Here is a 14,797-nt window from a genome sequence, read left to right on the forward strand (position 1 = left end):
CCCTGTGATAGAAGTGCAGAAGGGAGCACAGGGCACTCTAATAATGATTTCAAAGCTTTTGCAGAATATGAGTCATTTTCTTTTGTGCAGCTTTCCCAAAATTGTAGTAGTAAACGTCCCTTAAAACCAAATCTTCCATCCTGTAGGTTGGGGCCTGCAAATCAGCACTGCCTGCTCATGTTCCTTTCCTGCTGCTTCCACGCACAGAGTGAATGTGTGACAGCGTGCACGGGTGGAGCAGGGACCTTGATGGTTTTCTCAGATTGCATGTGTTGGGCCTCCAGGGAATGTTCTCAGTGAAAATGCTGTGTTGTTTCCTTCGTGGCTTTCTTTTAGGTTGTGTGATACATGGCCCATGCTGAAGAGGAGACCTATTCCTTGAGGACTAGTGCCCCTGATTACTAAGGTTCTTGCTGTGTTGTTCTGGCAGTACATGCCTGCATGGAAGGAAAAGCAATAGCTTGACATTCCATGTAAGGGTGGAAAATGATGCAGGGAGAACAGCTCTTCATCAAGGTATAGGAGTGCTGGGGGGCTGGGACTGCCCCATGCCTTTTCAACTTTCCTGGAGGATTATTGTGCTGGACTGTGATGAGTTTGAGTCCAAGAATGAAAGACTGCCCTGCATTGTTTGAACTCTTGGGAGCCTGTTTGCACAAAAGCCCAAGTACCTGGGGCTTTGGTTTTTGAGACGCTGGTGGATTCTGTGTGATGAACATTTTCAGTGCTGTTTTGGGAAAGGTGTTGTGCACAGGTAGTGCTTCAACTTGTTGTACTTGTGTCATGGTTGGCATCTAGAGAAGCTTCTGCAGGCGTTGATGTTGCCATGATGGTTCCTTCATCCTTTAAAGGTAGATTTTGTAAGGATAAGTAAGGAGGAGTGTGTGACCTTTGTGCACTCAACTTCCCTTACTAATACACTTGTGCAGGTGGCTCTGGAGAGATGGTGTGTCCATTTGTCAGTATTAACTCACTCTGATATGCACAGGCATATGCCAAACCCTGCAGAGCAGCCCAGCTCTGGTTTTCTATGGCACACATTTTCCCACACAGTTGGAATTGTGAGTGCACTTGCATTTCGTTATTTGGTGTGGTTCTTTTAAATAATAAATCCATGTGGTCTGGTATCAGACCTCTCAGAGCTCAAATCACAGAACCTTTAAAAACTTTAATGTGCTGAAATTGATGAGAAGGCACAAAGTATTTAGGGCAAAGTTCAGGCATCTTGGATGAGTCTGTCAGACCATGAGTGTTTTTTCATCCATCCATATGTTCTTTGTGCCGATCACAAGGGAAGGTGAGGATATGCAAAGGCCTGGGCCATGGTCAGAGTGGGGTTTAGAGCTGGGGCATGTTCCTGTGGTGGAGCAAGGTCTGGGTAGTATGGCCGTGATGCTCCGAGTGGCAACAAGAAGGGTCTGGTCATGTGTCACTGTGAGTGGGGAAGAGTGTTGCTCAAAGGAAATGGAGATTCTGGGTAGAAGATAGTCTTTCTCACTGGGAAGGCACTGAATAGTGTCTGCTTAGCTGGAGATCTCATTTCCCATGGCATGTCATAGAGGATGCCAGTAGAAAACACTGAGAAGAGGCCTGATGCAGAGCTTCTTGCTTGGGGTCCTTTCAGGACCTCCAGAAGTTCTGCACATCCTTGCACCCTTTTGTCCTCCATGGTATTCCTGTGTGATGTGAAGACATCTGCCACAGGCTCTATTCATAATTTGCTCCTTAATCTGGTATGTTTTTGGTGAAACAGAAGGTTTTTGAAATGTGGATCACTTTGAGTTCTCTAAAGCCCTCCTTGTCAGTGGTCTTGACCCTCATCTTTCATGCGAGGCAGGGGAAGAAGTGCTCTCCACATTGAAGATGGTGGCAAGCCTTTTGTTTCAGTACAGTGGAACGGGGTTCTTTAGTTTTCTTTTCTTGGCAAAAACTCCCACCCTTTTGTTTTTTCCCTCACATTGGCAATGCCTTGGTAACAGTGTATGAGTTGTGGATGGCAGAATTTTCACAGCTGTCTGCTTGCAGAGCTTTGAGCCATTTGACATTAGTGTGGGGGATGGCTTTTTGGCTCTCCTGAGGTGAGGTTGACACCGAGAGGATATCCTTGGCATTCAGGTCTCCCTTCTCCTTCCCCTGTGGTGGAAGTGCAGAAGGGAGCACTGCGCACTGTCCGGTGATCCTGAGACATTTGCAGAACATGAGTAATTTTTTTCCATTGAGGTTCCTCAAAATTGTTAAGGGAAAAAGTCTCTTACAAACAATTCTTCTGTCCTGAGAATGTTTCTAATTCTGAAAAAGCAACCAGTGATGCTACAGGTAAGTCAATGATAATTTAAAAAGGTGTGTTTGAGAGACAGGTGTATTTTTGTTCCCATTCAGTTCTGGTATCTTCATGATGGATCGACAGAATGTTGCCTGAATTGTGATGCCTGTAGGTTTGGAGCAGCAAAGCACCACTGCCTGCTCTTCTTCCTTTCCTGCTACTTCCAGGCACAGCATGAGCTGGTGGCAGCAAGCACGGATGGTGAAGGGACCCCAGTGTGTTTGTGGAGTACATGTCTTTGGTGTCGAGGGGATGTTCTTAGTGAAAATGTGGTGTTATTTTGATGCCGAGGTTCTTGCTGTGTTTATGCAATGCATGTTTGCCTTAAAATGAAAGGAAGAACTTGGCTTTTCATTGTGCATGTGGAATATGAGACCAGAAGAACAGCCATCCATCGAGACACGTGAACGGTGCTTGGGAGCTGTGGTTGCCCTGTGCATTTGCATCCTTCATGGAGTGTTGTTTGGCTGCATTGTGATGGGTTTGATTTCTTGAATGAGAGACTCCCCTGCATTGTTTGGACTAATTGGAGACTTTTTGCACAGATGTCCAAGTACCTGGGTCCTGGGCTTGTGTTTCTGAGGGTGGTGGATCCTGTTCTGATGTAGCAGAGCTGTCCTCTGCCACATGATTGCCTTTCTCTGTTATTTGCTGGGTCCTCGGGTGGGTGGAGGTGGTCTTCTTCCAGTAGGCAAGGTGGAGGGGCAGTCTGTCTGTCTTGATTGGACTGGATGAATGGAAGAAGGTTGTCGCCCAGCTGGAGGCATGGGAGGAGTAAGGGAATGGGAATGAGAGCTCTTGCTGAAGGGCGTGTTCATGCTTTATGGTAAGTATGGTATTAGACATGTGGAAAATCCTTTGGTAAATACGGGAAAGAAGAAACAAGCATATAAGCAGAAGAGAAAGAGAGAGAGGATATGGAAGGCCAGACCAGGAAAGAAAAAGGAAGAAAAGGAACAGAAGGAGGAAAGAGGAAAGATAAAATGAAGGGAGAACCAAAGCGAAAAAAAGATGGAACGGAGGAGAAATGAAGCAGGAAAGGAAGGAATCTATGTAAGGAAAAATGAAACAAGAAATGAGAAAGGGTAATCAAAGAAAGAAAGGACCAACAAACGAATGAAGAAACGAATGATACAGGCGATTACCAGCATGCACGGACAATATCTCTCCATGCTGAATAGATTTGAGGACCTCGGCACCCTTGGTACTCAGAGACATTGTGCAAGGCTTCATGAGGCATGTTGAGGAAGAGTAACGAGGGCATGTCTGTTCTTCCCAGCGAGAGTGATGTAGTCATATATAAAACATCTTGGTAAAGGAGAAAAGAGGCAAAGAAGGAAGAAAAGAAAAGGAGGGGAGGATAAGGAAGAGAGGAGAAAGCAGAGAAGGCAGGAGGGAAAGAAAAATACACGAGATTATCAGAACGCAGCGACCTTACCTCTAGGTGCCGAAGGAAGCTGGTCACTGACAGCCTCCGCCTCGGTTAGAGTACCGCCATCCGGAGCTAATGTCCCGTAATTAGCGCTGATGGGTCGTTCTTTAACGGTCTGCGCCCCGGCGCCGGAGGCGGGGGTAAAGAGCAAAGGAGGGAAACGGACAACGAAAAAGAAGGACAAGAAGAAAGAGAAGGCTCAGAAGAATGAAGAGAGAAAAGGAAGAAAGAGAAAAAAGGAAGACAACAAAGAGCGAACAGGAGAAAAAGTCATAAGAAAAGGAAAACGAGAGAAACGAAAAAAGAGATAAGCGTCGATGGGAGAGTGTGCGGGGGCAGCGGCGTAACACACGGTGTCGCTGCAGGCTCAGAAACGGCGGCCGAGCGGCTCGGCGGCTCCGCCCCGGTGCGGCGGAGAGCCCGGCTGTGAGCGCGGGGGGGCGGCGCGGGGCGGGCAGGAGAGCCGGTGCATTCGGGCGGCGGCGGGGAGCCGTGCGGGGCCCGGGCAGTGGCGGCGGCAGCAGCGATGTGCGTGTGGTGGGGGCCCGTGGTGCGGGTGCTGGTGCTGCAGGCGGCCTGGGCGCTGGTCGGCGGGCAGGTGCGGTACTCGGTGCCGGAGGAAGCCAAGGCCGGGACGGTGGTGGGGCGTCTGGCGCAGGACCTGGGCCTGGAGGCGGGCGAGGCGGAGGCGCGGCGGCTGCGGCTGGTGTCGCAGGGCCGGCGGGCGAGCGTGGAGGTGAGCGGGGCGAGCGGGGCGCTGGTGGTGAGCTCGCGGCTGGACCGGGAGGAGCTGTGCGGGAAGAGCGCGCCGTGCGCCCTGCGCCTGGAGGTGCTGGTGGAGCGGCCGCTGCGCGTGTTCCACGTGGAGCTGGAGGTCACCGACATCAACGACAACGCCCCGCTCTTCCCAGCCGCCCGGAGAAACCTTAGCATCGCGGAATTCACGACACTGCCGGGGTCTCGGTTCCCGCTTGAGGGCGCATCGGATGCAGATATCGGAGCCAACGCGCAGCTCTTCTATACACTCAGCCCCAGCGAACATTTCAAAGTAGAGGAAGAAAACACTAACTCACGTAGTAAATCCCTCTTTCTTGTGCTCACGAAAGCGCTGGACCGTGAGATGCTGCCTGTGCACCGGTTGGTGCTGACGGCGAGTGACGGGGGCCGGCCGTCTCTGACGGGCATGATGGAGCTGGTGATCTCGGTGCTGGATGCGAACGACAACGCGCCCGAGTTCAACCAGACCGTGTACAACGTGCTCTTACCCGAAGATGCCTTAAAGGGGAAACTGGTGATCCAGGTAAATGCAACCGATCTGGACGAAGGAGCAAATGGAGAAATTACTTATGAAGTCGTTACTGTTGTACCTTCTTCTGCCTCAGATATATTCAGCATTGATCCAGAAAGCGGGGAGATCAGACTAACGGGCGCCCTGGATTTTGAAACGGTCGCTTTCTACGACCTACAACTTAAGGCGACAGATAAGGGGACGCTCCCGCTGTCTGGTCACTGCAAGGTGTTGGTGGAAGTGCTGGACGTGAACGACAATGCGCCGGAGGTGTGGGTGACGTCGCTGTCGGTGCCGGTGCCGGAGGACGCGTCGGTGGGGACGGTGGTGGCGCTGCTGAGCGTGTCGGACCGGGACTCGGGGGCGAACGGTCGTGTGCGCTGCGCGGTGTGGCCGGCGGCGCCGTTCGGGCTGGTGTCGACGTTCGCGGGGTCGTACTCGCTGGTGCTGCGGGAGGCGCTGGACCGGGAGCGGGTGTCGGAGTACGAGGTGGAGGTGCGGGCGGAGGACGGCGGGTCGCCGTCGCTGCGCGGGCGTCGCGGGCTGCGGGTGCCGGTGTCGGACGTGAACGACAACGCGCCGGCGTTCGCGCAGGCCGTGTACACGGTGCTGGCGCGGGAGAACAACGCGGCGGGCGCGGAGCTGGCGCGTGTGTGGGCGCGGGACCCGGACGAGGCGGCCAACGGGCGCGTGCGGTACTCGGTGTGGGAGGGCGGCGTGGGCGGGGGCGCGTCGGCGGGCGGGGGGTGGCGTCCGGCGTCGAGCTACGTGTCGGTGGACGCGGAGAGCGGGCGTGTGTGGGCGCTGCAGCCGTTGGACTACGAGGAGGTGCAGGTGCTGCAGTTCGAGGTGCGGGCGGTGGACGCGGGGGAGCCGCCGCTGTGCGGCAACGCCACGGTGCAGCTGTTCGTGGTGGACGAGAACGACAACGCGCCGACGCTGCTGCCGGCTGGAAGCGGCGGGCCAGGGCCCGGGGTGTCGGGCGAGGCGGCGTCGGGGCCGGGTTCGGTCTCGGGGGCGCTGTGGGCGTGGGCGGCGTGGGGGGCGCCGGCGGGGCAGGTGGTGGCGAAGATCCGCGCGGTGGACGCGGACTCGGGCTACAACGCGTGGCTGCGCTACGAACTGTGGGAGCCGCGGGGGAAGGGCCCGTTCCGCGTGGGGCTGTACAGCGGCGAGGTGAGCACGGCGCGGGCGCTGGAGGAGGCGGACGGTCCGCGGCAGAGGCTGGTGATCGTGGTGCGGGACCACGGGGAGCCGGCGCGCTCGGCCACGGCCACGCTCAGCGTGTCGCTGGTGGAGGGCACCGAGGCGGCGCTGGCGGCCGCGGGCTCGTCGTTGTCATCCGGGGCGGGGTCGGGGCTGCGTGCGGGGGCGGGCGCGGAGGGCGGCGCGGCAGCGCCAGGAGCGGCGGCGACGACGAACGTGTGGCTGGTGGTGGCCATCTGCGCGGTGTCGAGCCTGTTCCTGCTGGCGGTGGTGCTGTACGGGGCGTCGCGCTGGGCGCCGCGGGCGGGCGTGCTGGCGGGGCCCGGGCCGGCGACGCTGGTGTGCGCCAGCGAAGTGGGGAGCTGGTCGTACTCGCAGCGCCAGAGCCGGAGCCTGTGCGTGGCGGACGGCGCGGGCAAGAGCGACCTGATGGTTTTCAGCCCCAACTTCCCGCCGCCGCCCGGCCCCGCGGCGAAGGAGACGCAGCCGGAGCCGCCCGCTCTCCTGGACACGGTCAGTGGCCCTCCCTGTCTCGCCTCTCGCCCCTTCCTTGACTCCCTGTTTCCTCTCTAGCCTTTCTCGACTCTCTCGTTCTTCTTCCCTCCGTGTCCCTTCTCTCTCATTCCCTGGGCAAGCGGTGATGGGAGCCGGGGTGAGCCCCGTTGCTCGTGGGTAGTGGGTGGTCGGCAGGTGCTTAAGGATGTGAACGGGATACTTGTTTAAGGTAGCTGGAAATCCTTGGGAACACCATAGGCCGTGTCATACGATGAGAAGAGGAGATAATCTGCTTGTCTTAAGAACACAAATTTCTGCGTGGTGAATGGAGGAAAGCATGAGGCAAGTTTGTACAAGGTCTTCTTGCCCAGGATCCATTACTAGACTCTATGGATCTAGTGTTGAAGGTCTTTCTGATCATGAGATAGTGTGTGCTATTGAAATGCTTTCAATTTTCTTTGAAGTTATGAATATCTCCTACCAGAGACAGTCCCTTGTGCTGCTGCCTGCTTGCCGTAGCCAATGTGTTATTAAGGGGGATGAGATGCAGAGAGATGAATACTGTCTGATGGACCTTTTCCATCTGGTTTTGGGAGAGGCATCGTGGGAGGATAGTGCTTCAGTCTGCTGTCCTTGCATAATGGTGATCATGTACAGGAGGTTCCAGAGCCATTTATCGCGCCATGATGGTTTCTTCCTCCTCTTCAGGCAGGATTTTTAAGGGCATTTAAGGGATTTTTAAGGTGTGATCTTTGTGCTCCTGACTTCCCCTACTTGTGCACTTGTACAGCTGTCCTCAGTAGAAATACTGTGTCCTGTTACACATGGCTTGTTCTGATGTGTGCATGTACGTGCCAAGCCCTGCAGAGCAGCCTGGCTCTGGTTCTCTGTAGTACAAATTTCCCCACCCAGTTGATACTGTGTATGCACTTGCATCTTGACATTTGGTGTGTTCTTTTTAAATAATAAAATCTGTGCAGACTGGGATTTGAGCTGTCACAACTTTACTCACAGAATCTGTAAGAAGAACTCTAACATGCAGTGCTATGGTGTTTCCATCTGAGACTGTTGAGAAGACACAAAGTATTCTCAGGGTGAAGCTCAGTCACCTGGGAAGAGTCTGCCAGACAGTGAATATCTTTGCATCCATTTGTATGTTCTTTGTGCTGATCACGAGGGAAGGTGAGGATGAGCAGAGGCCTAGGTCATGCTCAGAGTGGGGATTGGGGTTGGGACATGTTCTTGTGGTAGAGCAAGGTCTGGGTATTGTGGCAGTGATGCTCTGAGTGACACCAGGTAGGGCCTGGGCATGTGTCACTATGAATGGGGAAGAGTGGGGAAGAGTGTTGCCTGAGTGGGGAAGGGTGTTGCCTGCGGGAAATGGAGATGCTGGGTAGAACACAGTCTGCGTCACTGCAGAAGTACTGGATAATTTCTGCTTAGATGGAAATATTTCCCATTGCGTCAGTTAGAGGATGCTAGTAGAGAACCTTGAGAAGATTCCCAGCACACGGTGCTGCTTTCCGACACACCACTCAGACTTCCACAAGTTCTGCAAATCCTTGCATCCTTTTATCTTCCACAGTGTTCCTCTGTGATGTGAATTCATCTGCCATAGGCTCCTTTCATAATTTTCTCCTGAACATGGTATGCTGTTGGTCAAACAGAAGTTTCTTGTAATGCGGATCACTTTGACTTCTCTAAACTTGGTCACGTCTCTTCTCATTTCCCCTGCTAGGCAAGGGAAGAAGTGCTCTCCACATTTAAGAGGTTGGCAAACCTTGCACTTTGATATGCATGGAATGGGTTCTTTCAGTTTTCTTCTCTCAGCAAAATCTCCCACCCTTATGGTTTTTCTTATCTCACAGTGGCATTGTGTTTGCAACAGTGTGTGAGATGCAGATGTCAGAATTTTCACAGCTGTCTGGTTGCAGAGTTTTGGACCAACTGGCATCAGTGTGGGGGATGGCTTTTCCACTCTCCTGAACTGAGGTTGAAGTTGAGAGAATATCCTTAGCTTTCAGGTCTCCCTTCTGCTTGCCCTGTGATATAAGCGCATAAGAGAGCACTGCACACTGTCCAGTAATTTTGAGGCTTTTGCAGGGTGTTTGAGTTCTTTCTGTTGAGGTTCTACATAAATGTTAAGCGAAAATGTCCCTTAGAAGCAATTCTTCTGTCCTGAAAATGTTTCTTTTTCTGAAGAAGCAACCAGTGCTGCTACAGGTAAGACTATGGTATTTAAGGAAGGTGTGTTTGAGAAACAGATGTGTTTTGCTCTTATTCAGTCATGGAATCGTTATTTTTTATCATTGGAATGTTGCCTGGATGGTAATACCTGTAGCTTTGGAGCAGCAAAGCACCACTGCCTGCTCTCGTTCCCTTCCTGTTGCTTACAGGCGCAGTGTGAGCTGGTGGCAGCAATTATGGATAGAGGAGGGACCCCAGTGAGTTTTCAGAGTGGATGTGTTGGGTGTCAAGGGGTTCTCAGTGAAAACGTGTTACCTTGGTGGCATTTGGCTGTGTGACAGATGGCTCATGCTGATGGAGAGGTATTCCGTGGGGACTACTGCTCCTGGATACTGAGGCTCTTGGTGTGTTGTTCCTGCATTGCATGCCTGCCTGAAAGGGAAAGCAAGAGCTTGATTTTAGCATTCAGGTGGAAAATGAGACCAGAAGCACAACTCTTCATTGAGGTACATGAAGAGAGCTTGGGAGCTGTGGTTGCCCTGTGCATTTTCAGCCTTTATGGAGCATTGTTGTGCTGGGTTGTGGTGGGTTGGAGTTGGTAAATGAGAGAGTCCCCTGCATTGTTTGGACTCATTGGTGCCTGTTTGTAGAGGTGTCCAAATACCTGCGTCTTGGTCTTGTGTTTCCGAGCATGATGCATTCTGTTTCGATGTGGCAGAGCTGTTCTTTGCCAGTGGATTGCCTTGCTTTGTTATGTGCTGGGTCGTCGAGTGTACTGGAGGCAGAAGAGTGTGGTTTTACTCCAGAGGAGAGGTGGGGTGATGTGAACGTGCAGTCTGTGTCCTGCATAAACTGGAAGGTTACTCCTTTCTGGAGACATGGAAGGTGGAATGGAAGGGGAATGAGAATTCTTGCCATTTCCATGCTTCATGGCCAGTGTGATGTAGTCGTGTGGAAAATATTTTTGTCAACGTGAACAACAAAAGAAGAGATAAGGACAGAAGCAGAAGCAAACGGGACATGAGAATATTGCAGGCTGGACCCAGAGTGAAAATGGAAGAGAAAGAATAGAAGGAGGAAAGAGGGAAGGAAGAGAAAAAAAGAAAAGAGGTCAAAAGAAAAAGAGAGGTCAAAAGAAAAAGAGAGGAAAATGAAAAAGGAAAGGAAAGGAAAGGAAAGGAAAGGAAAGGAAAGGAAAGGAAAGGAAAGGAAAGGAAAGGAAAGGAAAGGAAAGGAAAGGAAAGGAAAGGAAAGGAAAGGAAAGGAAAGGAAAGGAAAGGAAAGGATCTATGCCAGGAAAATGGAAGGATGGGAGAAAGAAAGGAGAAGGAAGGGATGATAGAGGAGATTAGCAGCATGCACTGATGTTACCTCTGCATGGTTAATGGAGTTGAGGACGTTGACATGCTCGGCACTAAGTGACAGCGTGTAAGGCTTGATGAAAAGTCGTGAGGAAGAGGAAAGACCTCTTGCCTGAGGGCATCTCCGTGTTCCATGTCGAGTGTGATAAAGACATGCAAGAAACATACTGGTAAAGGGGAGAAGTGAAGAGGTAAGAGAAGGAGTAAGGGGACAGCGAAGAGAAGGAAGGAGGGAATGATAGAAATACATGGAAACACGTACGAAGCAAGCAATAGAGAGAAAGAAGATAAAGAAAAGAAGAAGCGATAAATGAAATACTAGCATGTAGCTATGCTTTACTGTATATGAAAAGGTCGTGAGGGAGAGAAAGAAGGAAAGAAAGAAGAAGGAAAAAGAAATAATAAAACAAGGAAGGACGACATAAGGCAAGAAACTAACTAAGGAAGGAAGATGACAACGATGATTTAAAAAAAGGAAGAACCTGTAAAGAAGAGTATTAGAACGCACCAACTTTATCTCTAGATGCCGAACAGAGCTGGTTCCTAACTGCCTCCGCCTCGGTTACGGTACCGCTTTGTGCGCTGATGTCCCCTAGTAAGTGCTGATGCCTCCGTCTTTTGACGGTCTCCGCTACGGCGGCAACGGGCATGGGTGAGCTGCGAGATGTGGTAAGGGTGGAGACAAGGATGGATGAAGGAAAAGGGAGTATAGACTAGGTAACGGTATGGAAAGAAAGAGAAGAAGAAAGGAGAGAAAACGGATGAAAGAAAGCAGGAAGAGAAGAAGGAAAAAGAGTAGAAAAATAATATTTAAAAGTAGTAAAGAGAAAGCAAGGAAAAGAAGATGAAAGGAAAAGAACCTATGCGAACAAGCAGTGAGCAAGCAAGGAAGAAAGAAATGAAAGTGGGAAGAAATAAGAAAAAGAGGAGACGGGAAGGGAGAGCTGAGAGAGGAGCTGAGCAGCGCGGTTGCGATGGTGGGTGGGAGCGTGTGCGGCGGCGGAGCAGCACACGGTGTCGCTGCAGGCTCAGAAACGGCGGCCGAGTGGCTCGGCGGCTCCGCCCCGGTGCGGCGGAGAGCCCGGCTGTGAGCGCGGGGGGGCGGCGCGGGGCGGGCAGGAGAGCCGGTGCGTCCGGGCGGCGGCGGGGAGCCTTGCGGGGCCCGGGCGGGTGGCGGCGGCGGCGGCAGCAGTAGCGATGTGCGTGTGGTGGGGGCCCGTGGTGCGGGTGCTGGTGCTGCAGGCGGCCTGGGCGCTGGTCGGCGGGCAGGTGCGGTACTCGGTGCCGGAGGAAGCCAAGGCCGGGACGGTGGTGGGGCGTCTGGCGCAGGACCTGGGCCTGGAGGCGGGCGAGGCGGAGGCGCGGCGGCTGCGGCTGGTGTCGCAGGGCCGGCGGGCGAGCGTGGAGGTGAGCGGGGCGAGCGGGGCGCTGGTGGTGAGCTCGCGGCTGGACCGGGAGGAGCTGTGCGGGAAGAGCGCGCCGTGCGCCCTGCGCCTGGAGGTGCTGGTGGAGCGGCCGCTGCGCGTGTTTCATGTGGAGCTGGAGGTCACCGACATCAACGACAACGCCCCAGTCTTCCCCACCGCCCGGAGAAACCTCAGCATCGCGGAATTAACCACGGTGCCGGGGTCTCGCTTCCCTCTGGAGGGCGCGTCGGATGCAGATATCGGAGTTAATGCACAGCTCTCTTATACACTCAGTCCTACTGAGCATTTCGGTTTGGATTTACAGCGGGCTGAAGAATACCGAGAATCCCTGTTTCTGGTGCTCACGAAAGCACTGGACCGCGAGTCGCTGCCTGCGCACCGGTTGGTGCTGACGGCAAGTGACGGGGGCCGGCCGTCTCTGACGGGCACGATGGAACTGGTGATCTCGGTGCTGGACGCGAACGACAACGCGCCCCAGTTCAACCAGACCGTGTATAAAGTGCAGTTGCCGGAGAACGCTGCAGAGGGGACGCTCGTGATGCGAGTGAACGCCACGGATCCGGACGTGGGAATCAATGGCGAAATTACGTTTACAGCGAGCAATATTTTTCCTCCAAAAGGAATAAACCTTTTCCTTTTAAATCCGAACAGTGGGGAGATCCATCTCACGGGCGCTCTGGATTTCGAAGACGTGCGTTCATATGAGATACAAATCGAAGGGACAGATAGAGGGACGCCACCTTTGTCGGGTCACTGCAAGGTGGTGGTGGAAGTGCTGGACGTGAACGACAACGCGCCGGAGGTGTGGGTGACGTCGCTGTCGGTGCCGGTGCCGGAGGACGCGTCGGTGGGGACGGTGGTGGCGCTGCTGAGCGTGTCGGACCGGGACTCGGGGGCGAACGGTCGTGTGCGCTGCGCGGTATGGCCGGCGGCGCCGTTCGGGCTGGTGTCGACGTTCGCGGGGTCGTACTCGCTGGTGCTGCGGGAGGCGCTGGACCGGGAGCGGGTGTCGGAGTACGAGGTGGAGGTGCGGGCGGAGGACGGCGGGTCGCCATCGCTGCGCGGGCGTCGCGGGCTGCGGGTGCCGGTGTCGGACGTGAACGACAACGCGCCGGCGTTCGCGCAGGCCGTGTACACGGTGCTGGCGCGGGAGAACAACGCGGCGGGCGCGGAGCTGGCGCGTGTGTGGGCGCGGGACCCGGACGAGGCGGCCAACGGGCGCGTGCGGTACTCGGTGTGGGAGGGCGGCGTGGGCGGTGTCGCGTCGGCGGGCGGGGGGTGGCGTCCGGCGTCGAGCTACGTGTCGGTGGACGCGGAGAGCGGGCGTGTGTGGGCGCTGCAGCCGTTGGACTACGAGGAGGTGCAGGTGCTGCAGTTCGAGGTGCGGGCGGTGGACGCGGGGGAGCCGCCGCTGTGCGGCAACGCCACGGTGCAGCTGTTCGTGGTGGACGAGAACGACAACGCGCCGGCGCTGCTGCCGGCTGGAAGCGGCGGGCCGGGGCCCGGGGTGTCGGGCGAGGAGGCGTCGGGGCCGGACTCGGGGGCGCTGTGGGCGTGGGCGGCGTGGGGGGCGCCGGCGGGACAGGTGGTGGCGAAGATCCGCGCGGTGGACGCGGACTCGGGCTACAACGCGTGGCTGCGCTACGAGCTGTGGGAGCCGCGGGGGAAGGGCCCGTTCCGCGTGGGGCTGTACAGCGGCGAGGTGAGCACGGCGCGGGCGCTGGACGAGGCGGACGGCCCGCGGCAGAGGCTGGTGATCGTGGTGCGGGACCACGGGGAGCCGGCGCGCTCGGCCACGGCCACGCTCAGCGTGTCGCTGGTGGAGGGCGCCGAAGCGGCGCTGGCGGCCGCGGGCTCATCGTCGTCATCAGGGGCGGGGCTGCGTCCGGCGGAGGGCGGCGCGGCAGCGCCGGGAGCGGCGGCGACGACGACGAACGTGTGGCTGGTGGTGGCCATCTGCGCGGTGTCGAGCCTGTTCCTGCTGGCGGTGGTGCTGTACGGGGCGTCGCGCTGGGCGCCGCGGGCGGGCGTGCTGGCGGGGCCCGGGCCGGCGACGCTGGTGTGCGCCAGCGAAGTGGGGAGCTGGTCGTACTCGCAGCGCCAGAGCCGGAGCCTATGCGTGGCGGACGGCGCGGGCAAGAGCGACCTGATGGTTTTCAGCCCCAACTTCCCGCCGCCGCCCGGCCCCGCGGCGAAGGAGACGCAGCCGGAGCCGCCCGCTCTCCTGGACACGGTCAGTGGCCCTCCCTGCTTTGCCTCTCACCTCTTTCCCCACGCCTGATTCTGCTTTTTTCTCCTCTCGCGACTCGCCATTCTCCCCTCTGTGTCCCTTCTCTCCCGTTCTATGGGCAGGCAGTGGTGGGAGCCAGGCTGAGCCCCCGGGTCCCCGGTCTGTAGGTGCTTAGCAGGTGCTTAAGAATTGTCACGGGACGGTTTCATCTGCCCTGGCATCCTTGCCAGGACCCTTGGGCTCTTGCTGTGAGGGCGAACTAAAGAAAGGTATTGTTGCACCCAGCAGCAGTTGTGAATCTTGGCTACATATTGCTGTTCTGCGGTGAGAGGTGCCACGCATGGGCTTTCAAGGGGCTCTTGCTTGCTGGTGTGTGGCATTTCTAGCCGAGCTTGCTGAATGAGTGCAAGTCACACAGGCTGTGGTGGTAACAGTCCTCTAGACTCTATTTACAGCTTTATTACTGTTGGTGACTAGGTAGACAAGAAGGACTTTTACTGATTTCTTTTTGCCACTGTGTTATTACATATGTAGAAGCAAGAAGTGCTCAGGTAGAGGAATGGAACCCAAGGTAGGAGAGAGAAAATGGCATTTCCTTTTACTTTGTTGTTGTTGTTGTTTTTCCTGCTCTGTTTCCCGCTCTGCTTGTGAACTTGTGTTCCTGGCTGGATGGTTGGTGTGATGGATGCTGGCCTTTTTTGATGCTTTTTGAATATTTGCACAGCAGCGGTACTTCTATAAATCCCTGGGATTTCTCATTTCAGCAACAGAAAAAAAAAACAAACCCTCAACCAAATTCTCCTATGCAGTAGATGTCATTGGTGTAATCATCAGCATTTCAGTTATTC

General features: G+C 55.2%; 1 protein-coding gene across 1 annotated transcript; it reads left to right on the forward strand.

Annotated features, from left to right (window-relative positions):
* Nucleotides 1-2,531: 2,531 nt before the first annotated feature.
* Nucleotides 2,532-14,000, forward strand: LOC309445302 (uncharacterized protein; the record flags this gene model as incomplete). The annotated part of the gene is made up of 2 exons (XM_082063932.1): nucleotides 2,532-6,778; nucleotides 11,257-14,000. Exons 1-2 carry the CDS (start codon nucleotides 4,282-4,284, stop codon nucleotides 13,998-14,000), a joined length of 5,241 nt encoding a protein of 1,746 aa, XP_081920058.1. The 5' UTR covers nucleotides 2,532-4,281.
* Nucleotides 14,001-14,797: the final 797 nt, after the last annotated feature.

This window comes from Streptopelia decaocto (genome assembly GCF_964273445.1).
Source record: "Streptopelia decaocto genome assembly, chromosome: 12".
In the NCBI taxonomy this organism is placed as follows: domain Eukaryota; kingdom Metazoa; phylum Chordata; class Aves; order Columbiformes; family Columbidae; genus Streptopelia; species Streptopelia decaocto.